Consider the following 15,326-nt stretch of genomic DNA (forward strand, 5'->3'; position numbering starts at 1 on the left):
GTTTGGTATCACAAAGAGCTTTTTTAGACAAAAAACAAAAAACAAAAAAAACCCCAGCAGGACAGGCATGGTGGCTCCAAGCCTGTAATCCCAGCAATTCCGAAGGCCAAGGCAAGAGGATTGCTTGAGGCCAGGAGTTCAAGACCAGCCTGGGCAACATAGTGAGACCCTGTCTCCACAGAAAATAAAAAACTTAGCTGGACATGGTGGCACAAGCCTGTAGTCCCAGCTACTGGGGAGGCTGAAGCAGGAGGATCACTTTAGCCAGAGTTTGAGATAGCAGTGGGCTATGATGATGCCACTGCACTCTAGCTCAGGCAACAGAGCAAGACCCTCTGTCTCAAAAAAAAAAAAAAACCAAAAACAAAACAAAAAACCTGCCCTAACTGTAATAAAGAGATTAGGGCCATAATGCCTAATGTGATAAAGTTCCCTAGGTAAATCCTTCTAATATGCATCCTGGGTAGCAAACCACTGTTCTATAAGGATTTTCTTCATACTCCTACATTTTATAAATCAAGACTAAATTTTGAGGGGAAGAATATGCCTTCCTAGACTGGGTAGGTAGTCAGAACAACCTAATTAAAATGTCAACCATATAAACATTCATGGTACAATTCCATATACAGTTTCCACTGTAAGAAACATCACCCCACATTACCAGGTAGAAACATATATATGAAGAAATATTTCTCTAATTCCTAGTATTTAAAGTACTATAGAAAGGTTTACACATTAGACAGATTATTGTGATTTAATTTGTAGAACATAAAAGAAAATTTGAGGTATTTCACTAGGACCATCATGGTAATTTTCAAATACTACTGATATTCCTTCATGATAAAAAAAAAATTAACACCTTGTTTTATATAAGTTTAATCAACTAAAAAAGAAGCCATAACTGAAATATAACTATTTAATTTCAATTTAAACATTTAAAAGTATTTCAATGAAGAATAATCTTACTGTTCTAGAATCCGAGAATGGATTATATTCATCAAGTCCTGGTGGAACATTTCTTGTCACCTGTGTAACTGATGGATCCTGAAATAAAATTCAAAGGAGAAAAAATATTATTTATCCTTTAAGACATAATTTTGATATTTACATAGCATTTGCTTTATCTGTACTTTTGATCACCCAGCAAAGCTAACAGAGGAAAATAAAGATAATTATCAGATTTGCTAAGTCCCATTTTCAACAAAGGTGAAATTTAAACGCACAACCCTCATATCCTCAAAGAAAAACAAAAACTGGGTTAGGTGCAAATCAGCTGCGAGCTATTACATAAAGATCAAAAGTAGACCACCTCTTAATAGCTGTATGGAACGACTGCACAAGAGCATCCTAAATCTTGGGTAAACCCACCATCCTTTCCTTTGGACTCCACAAAGAGTTCATATTCCCCTTTTTTATAACATCTTCAATAAATTTTCCCTACTTAGATTTTGTACTACATTACAAATCAATGTCATATACAGCCAACATCTACAGCAATTAAGATTAAATACCTCTTACCTGTTTTATTCTGCTCCAATACCTGTATTTAACTGTAGTTTATTTTTCCACACGGTCCTAGACTGCCTCCCCTTCTCCATGTATAATATATGACCACACTCTCCCAGCTTTTCAAATCATCTAATATTAGGCTTTCATAAAAATAATTAAACCCACAAATCCTAGAATATGAACATCAAATGAACACCTCCACAAAATCAACTATACAATTCACGTGAAAAGCATTTTTCAAACTGTGATACAGCCTAATTGACCTAATTTCTATCTCAAACTTTAGCGTGCATCAGAATCAAAACAGAGATTGCTGCACCCAACCCCCAGAGTTTCTCATTCAGTAGGTCTGAGCTGGGGCCTGAAGATCTGTAATTCTAACAAGTTCCCAGGTGATAACTGCTTCTGCTAGTCGGGGGCCCACTGCTCTCTAGTCTAGTACCTTCTCCAAATCCACCTTCCTCAACCCAGTCATCAAAGTTACCTTTCAAAAGTACAAAACTAATCTTCTTGTCATTCCCCTCCTCCAACCTCTTTCCTCTGTCCCTCATCCATTTCAGATGTTTAGAGGCTGTCCACAAACTATAAAACAAAACACAAATTCTTCAAAATGAGATACAAGTCTTCTGACCATCTAGCCTGGCCCTTCCTATCTTTCCAGCCTCATCAACTCATACAACAGATCCTTAACCAAATAGTGAAAACTATGACCAAAACAAGATAAAGGCTTTAAGGCTCAAGAATAAAATGAGAATGAGGGAATAAAACCACTCTACTTACTCCTCAGAGCTCCCCTCCCAAGTTTACATAAAAGTGTGAGGAGCAGGAAGATCATCAAGAGGGGAGGCGTGCCTCAGGGAGAAAATTGAGAAAATAGAAACATGAATGTTTTAATCAAATTGTTCAACTTGGCATTGCTGAAGTTAACCTAATTTAGAAGCGGGTTTAGAGCCACAAGCAGAGACCTTCTTCAAATCCAGATGGTCCAGCTGCAGTCTCAATGCCCACCTTCACCACTACCCACAAAATCAGTAACCAGTGAGTTCTCAGACACCATACTCTTCCCTTGCATTGCTTCCCCTAGCTGGAGCACTCTTCCTAGCAGGGTCGGCCTGGCAATCTCCTCCTCTTCCTGAGAGACTCAGTCAAAATATGACTTTACATGCTAAGAAATGGTCTTCCTGATACCTTTCCCCTACCCAAGTCACTCTACTCCAGACTCAGTGCTCCACAGCAATGGGTATTTACCTACACTAGCATTTATTTCACTGAATCTTCATGCAAGTCTTTTTCCCCAAATTATTTGTGAGCTCTCTGAATCAAGAAACAGGTCTCTTTTTTTCTAAATCATACATCCTGGTGATATTCTGTTTCTTCAATGAGTATTACCACCCCTACGGAGAAATGCACAAAAAGTAATTCTTCAAAATAGTAACTGCAGTAATAACCAAGAAATATTTCCTGAAAAAATGAGCACAAATATAAAGATAGTTCAAAAAGTGTAAATGGGCCGGGCACAATGGCTCATGCCTGTAACCTTAGCACTCTGGGAGGCCAGGGCAGGAGAATCACTTTAGCTCAGGTGTTGGAGACCAGCCTGAGCAAGACTGAGATCCCGTCTCTACAAAAAAATAGAAAAATCAGCCGAGTGTGGGAAGGCACACTTGTAGTCCCAGCTACTCGGGAGGCTGAGGTAAGACGATGGCTTGAATCCAGGAGTTGGAGGTTGCAGTGAGCTACAATGACGCCACTGCACTCCATCCAGGACAACAGAGTGAGACTATGTCTCAAAAAAAAAAAAAAAAAAAAAGTGTAAATGAAAAGATGTTTAATCTCATTCATAAGAGAAATACTAATTAAAATACACTGATGCAATCATTTCTCATCTATCAGATTAGCAAAAAATCCAAAATCTGACATACCCTGTTGACAAAGCTATAAGGCAGGGATTCTCAAACATTGCTAACGGGAATTAAAACTGTTACAACCTTTATGGAGGGGAAGTTGGCAATAGCTGGCGAAATTCTATCTGCATTTTTCCTTTGACCCACAGACTGACTTGTAGGAATCTATTCCAAAGATATACTGGGAAAATATTATTTGTAATAGCCTATAAGCAACCTAAATGTCTATCAACAGAAGACGGCTGAATAAACTATGGTAACCTACATGACAAAGTACTATGCAGCTGAGTATTACACAGTTACAAAACAGTATAAGGAGATACATACACTGCTATGGGGTAAGTAAAAAAAGGTATAAGGATAGTATAAATGTTAAATTTTTATGCAAGAGGGAAGATAAACATGAATGTGTATGTATTTACATTTTTTTAAAAAGGAAGAATAAACCAAAAACTAATAAAAATGATTACCTATAAGGGAAGGAAGGGAACACTAAAGAAAAAGAGGACTGGCTTGGAAGCTAGACTTCTCTAATGTATCTTGTTTGATAGCCTTTATTTTGGAACGATGAAAATGTTTTCATAATTACATACCAAAATAATTCAAAAGGAAAAAAAGAGGCAGATAGAATGTAGGGTCAGAAAGATGTATCCTGCTTAGCCAACCTTCATGCCATCAATGTCATTCTCTCAATGCCACAAAGTACAAGTCCCAACTCTCATTTTATAAGTACATATACCCAGTTATTTCAAGTGTCCTAAAATTCACCTCAAATTCCTAAAAAAATAAAAAAGTGTAACTTAGTACCAACATTTTTCCAATTTTCTACTTTGAATTACACTACCTAAAATGTGCTTGTTTCCTTCTAGATTCTAGAAAAGTTTATCCGGGCTAGAAGTTCACTAGCAATTTGACAAAATCATTATCTCAAATGAAGTGAGTTCACTTGCAGCCCGTTTGGAATCTCTACTAATGTAGTATTAGATGCAAAGCAGCAGACTACGTACACAATATGCCAAGAATGAGACCAGATTTGGGAAGGTGAAAAACTACTATCCCTGAATTATTACATAATTAATGTTTCAAATTAGTTTTGGTAACTGTAAATTGTGTTGAGGAAGTCATAGCCTCTAAACTGGGAGAGGTAACAAAGCTCAAGAAGATTTAAATAATAAAACCTAATCTCTCATGCCTCCTCAGTCTCCAGCATTTACTTATATTTCCAATCCTTGCTATGATCTTTCCTGGTAGACTGTATAGTTCCATTTTTCAGAGAAAGAAGCAGTGGCCTTAAACAAGGTCAGGAAAATTCTTCAAGGTCAATTAGTATAAGTCTGAGACAAAATATGAAACCAGGACTTTCCAATGCTTATATACATACTTTCTACCAGATATACTAAAAATAGAGGTCACCACAATAACAACTTTAAGAAGACATTGGTTGAGCTATTAATAATTCCAAAACTTTGGCAGGAAAATGTCATGCCTCCTCTTCAACATAATCAAAATGAAACTGTTTCAACTGATAACTTCATTTCTGTATGGCAGTGGTTTTCAAACTTCAGCACACATTGCAACCACCTCGAGGGCTTGCTGAACTCCAGATTGCTGAGCTTCACTCTGAATGTGCCTTGTTTCTGATTCAGTAGTTCTGGGATGGTACCTAAGAATTTATGTTTCTAAGAAGGAAAAGGTCTTAGATAGTCTTATTTTATTGACTTAGAGGAGAGTACTAGGCTTCTGTATTTTATTCACTTTCAAGTGGCAAGTAAAGACATTCTTCAGAGTTTAATTTAAATATCATGTGGATCTGACTAGGCATAGACATTAAAGTTACATCTTTACTTCATTAGTTAAGCCAAAGCTATTCTGCCAACTCTTTAGTAACACCACTTAACTTCATAGTCGTATTTCATTAAAAACCAAGATTTGAAAAAACTTTTGTTTTCATAATATGAGAGTAAGTAAAAATTTTACATCTAGCATAATTAGTTTTTTTGTATCTTTAATCTTAGTTTCTTCACAGAACCCTTCAAGTAGCGCATCTTCGTTATATTTCAAATGATCTCCTACACCGTGAATTCAATTGGACATTTCTCAATCACTGCCACATATGACCTGGAAGATACAACCTGGCAGAGTACTTTCACCTGCAGCTAAAATTAGGAGATTGATTCAATTAACAACTCATGTGACTAATCAAGCACCATCTCTTATTTTGCTCTGTATCTTATCATTTTTGAGCTAAATAGTAGTCCAACAACATAAAAACCCATAAGGATAATCATGTACAACCATGTATTATGTATCCACTTACTATAATATCTGCTAACACAAAATAGGTTTGGGTTTAAAGATTAATGTGCAAAATCCTGTATGTCGTGGGTATTTGTTCTGTTGTAGAAAGATCACTAGTTTAGGAATCAGAAAGTTCCTGGCAGTGAGTTCCTGGCAGTGACCAGCTCTGGAACCTTAGGCAAGTCACCTAAACTCTCTTGGTCTCAATATTCTCATTTTTAAAATAGAGGAAATTTGATAGATGATCACCCTAGTCAACTGCAGTTCAGAAATGTTATGCTACAGATAGTCTTGTTGGAAAACTAACTGCCTGTATTCAAACTCCAGTTCTAGTACTAACAGACAACCATGTTTAGAATTGGACATGAGGAAGCTTGACAGGCCCCAGCAGCAGTGATTCCAAATTGGATAATGACTAACCAATCCATTAGATTCTATTTTTGAGGAGACAATATGAGACATAAAAATTGGTAATTAATAGCAGAAGCTGACACCAGTCATGGTAGAAAGTGACAAACAGAAGCTAAGTTATAGGCAGTTGACCAGAAAAGGGAGCAGAGAGCAGCAGGTACGGCATCTGAAGAGGATAGCAATTACTACAGGTGTCAATGAGTCACCAAAGCAAATCTAGGACCAATAAACAGTTACTGCTATTTTAATTGGCAAGGAATGACTGCATTAAATGTTTTCACAATGTCCTATAGATCATCAGAAGGGCCTCTGCCTGAAGGAAAAAGGAGGAAGTATGAGAGGAGAAGAAGGAATGGAGGGTGGCAGAGATCAGGTCCCCAATATTCACTTGATTTAGTGAAGCTCAACTTTTATTTGTTTTATAAGTACAGATTTCATTTGAAAATGGCTTCCACTCCTTAGGGGAGAGGTGGGGAAGTGGAGGAGGAGGTATGGATTGAGGAAATACCTTGTTTGCTTCCAGAGACTGTTTCATTACAATTGCAGATTGTGTTGGGCTTCCTTCCCTCCCCCAAAACCCTTACAATAAATATCCATCACCCGAAGTAACCTCAGCATGTCTCCATGCCTTAAAATCAAAACAGATGGAACCAATATTCTTTGCCATTTTTGTATTTCATTTAACAATTTACTCCCCTGAGTATATTTAAATAAAATCTGTGATAGATTTTAATAAGTATGAACATTTACTGGTCCCTAGTATACTCATCCCTAACATACTTATTGATCCATAACTGCTATTAATCACTGCTTAATTTAACTCTTTACCTTCTTTTTCTTCCCTTTCCAATTTAAAAAAAGAGAAACATAACTTGTCTTTAATTTACCCTTTTTCTTAGTGTTAGATATTCCCTGCAGTTCAAAAGTTTACACCAAGAAAATTTATCCAAAAATAACAACAAAAAACAAATACTTTTCGTATCTAAGCTTCATGTCTTCCCACCTTTTCTCAGGATTACACTATCAATTATCCTTTTCCCTCATATGTTCAAGTTCTTCCTCTCAGCAGGATACTTCACATTTCAAGTCTTGATCATCTTTAAGATGCACACAAGCAAAAAGAACGAAAAACATTGCTTCAACCATATTTCACACTCAAGCTACTATCGGTCCCCAGTCTCACCCTCTTTTGGTCCACTTCTCCATCTCTCCTCCTCTATCCCAGTTCAAGCTGCCAGTATTTCTCCAGCGTAAACTGCAATGGCCTCCTTACTGTACTTCCTCCCCACCTTCTGACCTCTTTGAAATCTATTCTTCATAATGAGTCAGAATGAGCTTTCAAAATACAAAACTGCTCATGTCATACTTACAGATTTAATATGAAGTGGACATATTTTAGGACTTTGAAAATGTTTATATATTTGGGAATGGATAATAATAACTGGTGAAATTACGTATGAAATAGAGATTGCAAAAATGGGTAAATTCTCACCATCCACGTAAGTCACTGCTAAGGAATAAAGGCAAACATTAGATTGGCAATTACTATTGATATTCTTTTATCACATGCCCTGCAGTGTGCAAAAACCATCTACTGTTGTAGTAATACATTTTATTCATCTAAACCTGTGCTGTACAGTATGATGGCCACTAGCCACAAGTAGCTCTTGAAATGTAATTAATCCAATTGAGACGTGCTTAAAGTATAAAACATACCAGATATTGAATTTAGCACAAAAGAATGTAAAATGTGTCAATAGTTTTTATATTATGTGTTGGAATAAGACTTTGCATATATGGAGTAAAATAAAATATATCAAAATTAATTGTACCTAGTTTTTTTTGATGCGCGTACAAAAAAATTTTAAATTACACAGATGGTACAAATTATATTTCTACTTAGCTGTACTGATCTAGGCATTACAACTAGGCATTCAAGACTGGCTTATAATTTTACTTTCATCCATTTGTACAAATTCATTTGTTAGCAAAAAGGAAAACAACAAACTCAGACTTAAATTTCCTCTAAGTTTTTCAAAATTACAAAGGATGACAAGAGATCTGGATCAGGAGCTTCCGAGCCCAGTATTTTTTTTTTTTTTTTTTAGACAGAGTCTCACTGTGTTGCCCCTGGCTAGAGTGCCGTGGCGTCATCCTAGCTCACAGCAACCTCAAACTCCTGGGTTCAAGCGATCCTTCTGCCTCAGCCTCCCGAGTAGCTGGGACTGCAGGCATGCACCACCATGCCCGGCTAATTTTTTCTACATATTTTTAGTTGTCCGATTAATTTCTTTCTATTTTTAGTAGAGACGGGGTCTCGCTCTTGCTCAGGCTGGTTTCGAACTCCTGAGCTCAAACAATCCGCCCGCCTCGGCCTCCCAGAGAGCTAGGATTACAGGCGTGAGCCACCGCGCCCGGCCCAGCCCAGTATTTTTATATAACATAGTAGCAGACTTTCACCACCACTTTCTTCACATTTTCACATGAAATATTAGAAAGCAATATTTTAAATGTATCAAAATCAACATTTAGTTAGACATGGTGGCTTGCACCTGTAATCCTAGCTACTTGGGAGTCTGAGAGGGGAGGATGGCTTGAGCCCAGGAGTTTGAGACCAACCTGGGCAACACAGAAAGACCCTGTCTCTACAAAAAAAAAAAAAAAAAGAAAAAAAAAATTTAGCCAGACACGGTGGTACACACCTATAGTCCCAGCTACTCAGGAGGCTAAAAGGGAGGATCCCTCAAGCCCAGCAGATGAGGCTGCAGTGAGCTACGATTATATGAAATACCACCGTACTCCAGCCTGGGGGACAGAGTGACACTCTATCTCTAAAAAAGTATTTTTTAAAATCATATAGACATGTAGAAGAAAAATGCATATTTAAAATTCTATCAAGGAAGCCTATGGAAAACTGAAAAAGTTCACAGCAAATTAGATTCAAAGAGAGAAAGAATTCATCTAGGTTAGCATACCAGACTCTTTATCTCATGTAATCCTCAGAAGAGCTCTATGATTTATGTTCTATATCCCTTCTTTCACTGTTGAGAAAACTGGCTCCGAGATATTTAAGTAATTTGCCCAAAGTCACACAGCTAGTAAGTGATATGGTCAGGATTCAAATCCAAATCTAAATCCAAAGACCAAGTTGTTGGAGGAAAATGTAATAAAGAAAACAAATTTAGGTTTAAAATTGTATTTCCTCAAAAGAAAAAGGATGAATTAAACATTGTGTTACTCCACAAAACTTAATTAAAATATTCTTCAGTAGCTCTGTTTAGTCCAATCAATATCATACACTAGACTAGGTGATTTGATTAAACAAGAAAGGCCCCAAGCTGAGGCCCTGCCCTCAGTTAAACTTTTTCTCTACTCTGTAATTTTCAGAGTTACTACAATCATATGAATTTAGTAAATACTGAAAATTTCACTTACCTGGAACAGTACTACAGTTTCTAAATGCCCCATTTAAAAAACAAAAAAATGAACTAGGAGAAGCTATTAAAAATCTCTCAGCAAGATGCTAAGACCACAATGTACTTAGCAAACCTTTTATAAATTATAAGAAGTATTTAATAATCACTAGGAATTATTCAGTAAATCATAATTTCGAGAAATTCATGCTCATGGCACGAGTCATAACAGCCTTACTCAAACCTAAGAGACTCACAAACTAATTTTTTTATAGACCCAAATCAGTCTGCAGTAAATTAGAAACATAACTAAAGCAACGATACCCAAGCAGATCTACTGCACAAGTAGGCATCTGAAAGACAGTGTAACTTGAAAGTAAAACAAACCACCTTAAGTTGCACTATTTGTCCACATTAACGTTAGCATTATGTGCCCCCTCAAAAAAACAGTAAGTCCATTACTTACAATACTCTATAAGATTGTAGAGGAAGAATTCTTTGGGAATGTTAAGGGAAAAAACCCAAACTCTGTAAAATAATTTAAAGAGGTTAATTCTGAGCCAAGAGTGTGTGACTGCAGCTTGGGGAAACATATCCTCAAAAGGTCTTGAGAAAATGCACCCAAAGGTAGCTGGGTTTCAGTTTGGTTTTATACATTCACAGAGACAGAAATTACACATAAAATTATAAATCAATACATTGAAGGTGTACATTGGTTTGTCCCAAACAGGTGGGACATCTCAAAGTAAGAGGCTTACAGGTTATGGATGGGTTTAAAAAATCTTTGATTTGTAATTGGTTAAAGGAATGAAGTTCTGTCTTAAGGCTTGGAATGTTTTACTTTAAGATAAAGATGTCTGTTAATCAGAAACAAACCACCGAACATTTATCAAAACTCCAGTGATTTGTTAAGTAAATTGATGGCTTGCAGGTGTGGTTTAAGCTTTGTCATGTACGGCCTTCATTCCGGTTAATAATTTAGTATCTTATTGTTACAAAGAGTAACTCCGAAAGGGAGGGGGCAAAATAAGGCCGGACTTCCCGTCTCCTCATGGACAGAAACTCAGCTTTAAGATTTTTCTGAGGTCCCCTCAGCCAAGAGGGGGTCCATCCAGTTGGGTTGGGGTTCAAGATTTTTAGTTCACAGAAACATCATTTGTGAATATAATTTGGTAAAAATTCTCTCCAGATAATTAACGATCTATGTAAGGAAACTAAACAATACAGAAAGCAAGAAATTCTAGTTTCTCTAGAATACATTATTTCTTAGTCTATAGTCAAAGAGAAATTGAGCAGCCTGGTCCTTTGTTTACTTTTATATTGCTAACAGCACTTTTAGTAGCTGCTGTGAGAAATAATTTCTCACATCATTATCCATATTATCCTATTAAGGCCATTCCATGGAATAGTTCTAGCCCAAGTTCTGTCATTCCTGAGTGAACTTAGCAAAATTAACCTCTGTTTCTAAATTTCCCTATCTATAAAATGAGGTGAGTGAACCACAACAACACATGTCTTCTGCCTCAGATTCTGTATTTAGGGGAAATGAGGCTAGATAGCTCAGGCCTCATCTTCTCAGGAAGTTTTGCTTCTGCAATATGAAAAACATGCTATTCCTGTTTCTTTAGCATCATCGCCATTTATCATTTATTATTACCATGTCTCCCAACGAAAGTGTGGATTCTTTGACATTAGGGACATTTCTTTATCTTTGTATCCCTAGTGATTATCATAGTGCCTGACTGGTTTTAGTAGCTCCATATATTAATATGTTTGCAAAATAAATAACCAACTTTTGTTCTATCACTGATGGTAACAATTTCTTGGAGACAACTGAGTTTGGTCCTCTTTAATCTCTAATGCAGTCACAGTAATTATAAAAAATTTTAAATAACTCTAAAGACCTATTAAACTGGCAAACTCTGCACTTTATGTATAATGGTTAATAGACTACGAATATGCTTTGTTCTTCAAATTATGCTATTAAATCCACTCAAAGTCACAATTAATCACCTAACCAAAACAATAGAAATTAGTCCACTGGCAAAAGAATTAGATAGCAAATGCTATCAGAAACCACCACAGTAAAGGGATCCTGCTACTCTGTATTTCACATTCTATTTTATAGCACCATATCTGAGCCGCACGAACTACATGAAAACATTTTAACTGAACAGTCAAAAAAAGATAATGTCTAAAGATAGAGCAGGGGCAAGAACCCAAATAAATTATTTCTTAAAGCAATCAGTAGGGCACAGAACTGAACATTTAGATAGTATGAAAATGTTTTACACTGATAGTAAATCCTTAAGATTTAACAAAATAAACTTTAAATAGATGACCAATACTTCTCACCATATACTACAAAAATTAACTCAAAATGAATCAAAGCCCTAAATGTACACGCTAACACTACAAAACTCTTAAAAGAAAACATAGGATTCAATCTTCATGACCTTGGGTTAGGCATGGTTTATTAGGTATGACAGCAAAAGCACAAGTAACAACAACAAAAAAGACTTTATCAAAATTAAAAATTTTCATGCTACAAACAATACCATCAAGAAAGTAAAAAGAAGCTGGGTGTGGTTTCTGGCCCCTATAATCCTGGGCTGCCTCCCAGCTGAGGTGGGAGGATTATTTGAGCCCAGAAGTTTGAGACCAGCTTAGACAACATAGCAAGATTCCAATCTACCCCAAAATAAAATCCTAAAATGTTTTTTAAAAAAGTAAAAAGACAATCCACAGAACTGGAGAAAATTTTTGCAAATCATGTATCTAACAAGTGACTTTTGCCCAGAATATATAAAGAATAACTCAATTATTAAAAAACAACATTTTAAAAATGGGCAAAGGGTCAGAATAGACATTTCTCCAATGCAGACAAATGGCCAATAAGCACATGAAAAGATGCTCAACATCATTAGCTATCAGGGAAATGCAAGTCAAAACCATAATGAGACACCATTCACACATATTAGGATGACTATTATCAAAAAGACTAGTGTTGGCAAAGACATGGAAAAAACTAGAATCCTCATACTCTGCTGAAGGTAATATACAAGAGTGCAACCATTTTGGAAAATAATTTGGCAGTTACCATGTGACCTAGCAATTCCACTCCCATATATGCAAGAGAATGAAGGCATACGTCCACACAAAAATTTGTTCACAAATATTCACAGCGGCAATATTCATAACAGCCAAAAAGTAGAAACACAAATCTATATCATCTAATGGACAAAAAAAATGCAGTATGTCCACACAATGCAATATTATGTGGCAATAAAAAGAAATGAAGTCCTGAAACATGCTATAACATGGATGAATTTGAATACATTATGCTAAGTGAAAGAAGCCAGTCATAGAACACCACATATTGTATAATTCCATTGATATGAAATGTTCAGAAAGTATACCAGCGGTCACCTAGGGCTGGAGAGGTTAGGAGAAAAATGTGGAGAGACTGATAAAGGGAAAGGAGTTTCTTTTTGGAAAGATGAAAATGTTCTTAAATTTATAGTACCAATGACTGCACTACTGTGAATAATATTAAAAACCACTGAACTGTACCCTTTAGATGGGTGAATTATGTGGCATATGAATATCTCATATTGTTGTTAAAAATGAAAGGATAATCAGATATAATATTTCTTAGAAGAAATGTTGCCAGCCAGCTATAAGTTCATGCCTTCAAAAGCTAAATACAGGCCGGGCGCGGTGGCTCACGCCTGTAATCCTAGCTCTCTGGGAGGCCGAGGCCGGCAGATTATTTGAGCTCTGGAGTTTGAGACCAGCCTGAGCAAGAGCGAGACCCCATCTCTACTAAAAATAGAAAGAAATTAATCAGACAACTAAAAATATATAGAAAAAATTAGCCGGGCATGGTGGCGCATGCCTGTAGTCCCAGCTACTCAGGAGGCTGAGGCAGGAGGATCGCTTGAGCCCAGGAGTCTGAGGTTGCTGTGAGCTAGGATGACGCCACGGCACTCTAGCCCGGGCAACACAGTGAGACTCTGTCTCAAAAAAAAAAGCTAAATACAAGATCACGCAGTACCTTCATTAAATAAATAGAAATGCTCATTGGGAAAGAAGTAAGGAGAAACAGGATTGGAGGATTAGACATCAGGAACAACACTGACACTGCAGTTTGAATATTTACAAATGAGAGGCTTTACTTTCACATCCTATTATACTAAATCACCAAAATATCTTTTAAAATATGAGAAATTGAGTAACTAATAGGGCTAGGTGCCCCAATATTAATGAACTGAAGTCTACAGACATGAAAAAGGTTGGTCACATAAAATTGAAAAATATTTAGTCATGTGTCTGCTCAACTGACCCACAAGCTAAATCGCCTTTGACCATTAAAGAACAAGCCATTAAATTAATATCCTAGGAGCTGGAGAACAGAGCCCCCTCACACAAATAACCCTAATTTTAGTAAACTGTTGAGACTTTCGTGCAAAGTTTGTTTCATCATTCATAGTGGTTCTCCATCAAGATTAATGGGTTTTCTATCATTGTCCTTTAATACATTAAATAGTGAAATACCAGAACAATTACCACTAAATGTGGCAAAAAGAAGTGAACAAATTTTAAAAGATCTTAATAGTTTGTTCATATTATAGGCAGACAACTTTTTTTTTTTTTTTTTTTGGAGACAGAGTCTCGCTCTGTTGCCCGGGCTGGAGTGCTGCGGTGTTAGCCTAGCTCACAGCAACCTCAGACTCCTGGGCTTAAGCAATTCTCCTGCCTCAGCCTCCCAAGCAGCTGGGACTACCGGCATGCGCCACCATGCCCGGCTAATTTTTTCTATATATTTTTAGTTGTGCAGCTAATTTCTTTCTACTTTTAGTAGAGATGGGGTCTCGCTTTTGTTCAGGCTGGTCTCGAACCCCTGACCTCGAGCGATCCCCCCGCCTCGGCCTCCCATAGTACTAGAATTACAGGCGTGAGCCACGGCACCCGGCCAATAGGCATACAATTTTTAAGTATAGTTTTTCTACCTGAGAATAAGTGTGTAGTTCACAGAACATTTTCTTATAAACTAATTTTAAATGTGGTTAAGATCCCCAGGCCAGCATTCAGAATCATAGTATGTACCGCCAAACCCAAATATTCTCTACATATTACAATGTATCCATGGGGGAGGAAAGGTTCTTTGTGAGACCAGGGATTCATCCCCTGCTAGCCTCCCATGACTTCGAAAACTAATTATAACTTTAAAAACTATTAGCTCAGTTCAGGGGTGGTGGCTGATGCCTGTAACCCCAGCATGTTGGGAGGCTGAGGCAGGAGGATTGCTTGAGGACAGGAGTTCCAGGCCAGCCTGGGCAACACAGCGAGACTCCTGTCTCTACAAAAAAATAAAAAACTCAGCCAGGCATGGTGGCACACTCCTGGAGTCCTAGCTACTGGGGAGGCTGAAGCAGGAGGATCACTTGAGCCCAGGAATTTGAGGCTGCAGTGAGCTATGATCATGCCACTTCAGTGCAGCCTCAGCAAGAGAGCGAGACCCTGTCTCTTAAAAAAAAAAATTAGCACAAATATTAGGTTACTAAGTATGGAATGTCCAATTTCCTTAAGTACTAAGTCTGACAGTTGGTATCTTTGACATTTCACTTTTACACTTGTGTGTGTGTGTCTGTGTGTGTGTGTGTGTGTGTGTGTGTGTGAAGGTACATCCTCATTCTTTGAAACACATGTTTTGGTTTGTGATTATCTTTCAAAATTTTTTTTTTTAGAGCAATTTTTGTGAAACCCTGGATAAGTCAAAAATTCGTGT

The 15,326-nt window shown here is 37.1% G+C and overlaps 1 protein-coding gene across 2 annotated transcripts in view; it reads right to left on the reverse strand.

The window, feature by feature from the left end:
• The window catches only part of SCAMP1 (secretory carrier membrane protein 1), a 102,305-nt gene that overhangs the window by 74,053 nt on the left and 12,926 nt on the right, over positions 1–15,326 (reverse strand). For both annotated transcript variants that reach the window (XM_012664605.1, XM_012664604.1), the window contains exon 2: positions 967–1,044. In XM_012664605.1, coding sequence (XP_012520059.1) covers positions 967–1,044 — 78 coding nt within the window. The remainder of the gene's footprint in view (positions 1–966; positions 1,045–15,326) is intronic.

Source organism: Propithecus coquereli, unplaced genomic scaffold (genome assembly GCF_000956105.1).
Source record: "Propithecus coquereli isolate 6110/MARCELLA unplaced genomic scaffold, Pcoq_1.0 Scaffold9, whole genome shotgun sequence".
Classification (NCBI taxonomy): Eukaryota; Metazoa; Chordata; class Mammalia; order Primates; family Indriidae; genus Propithecus; species Propithecus coquereli.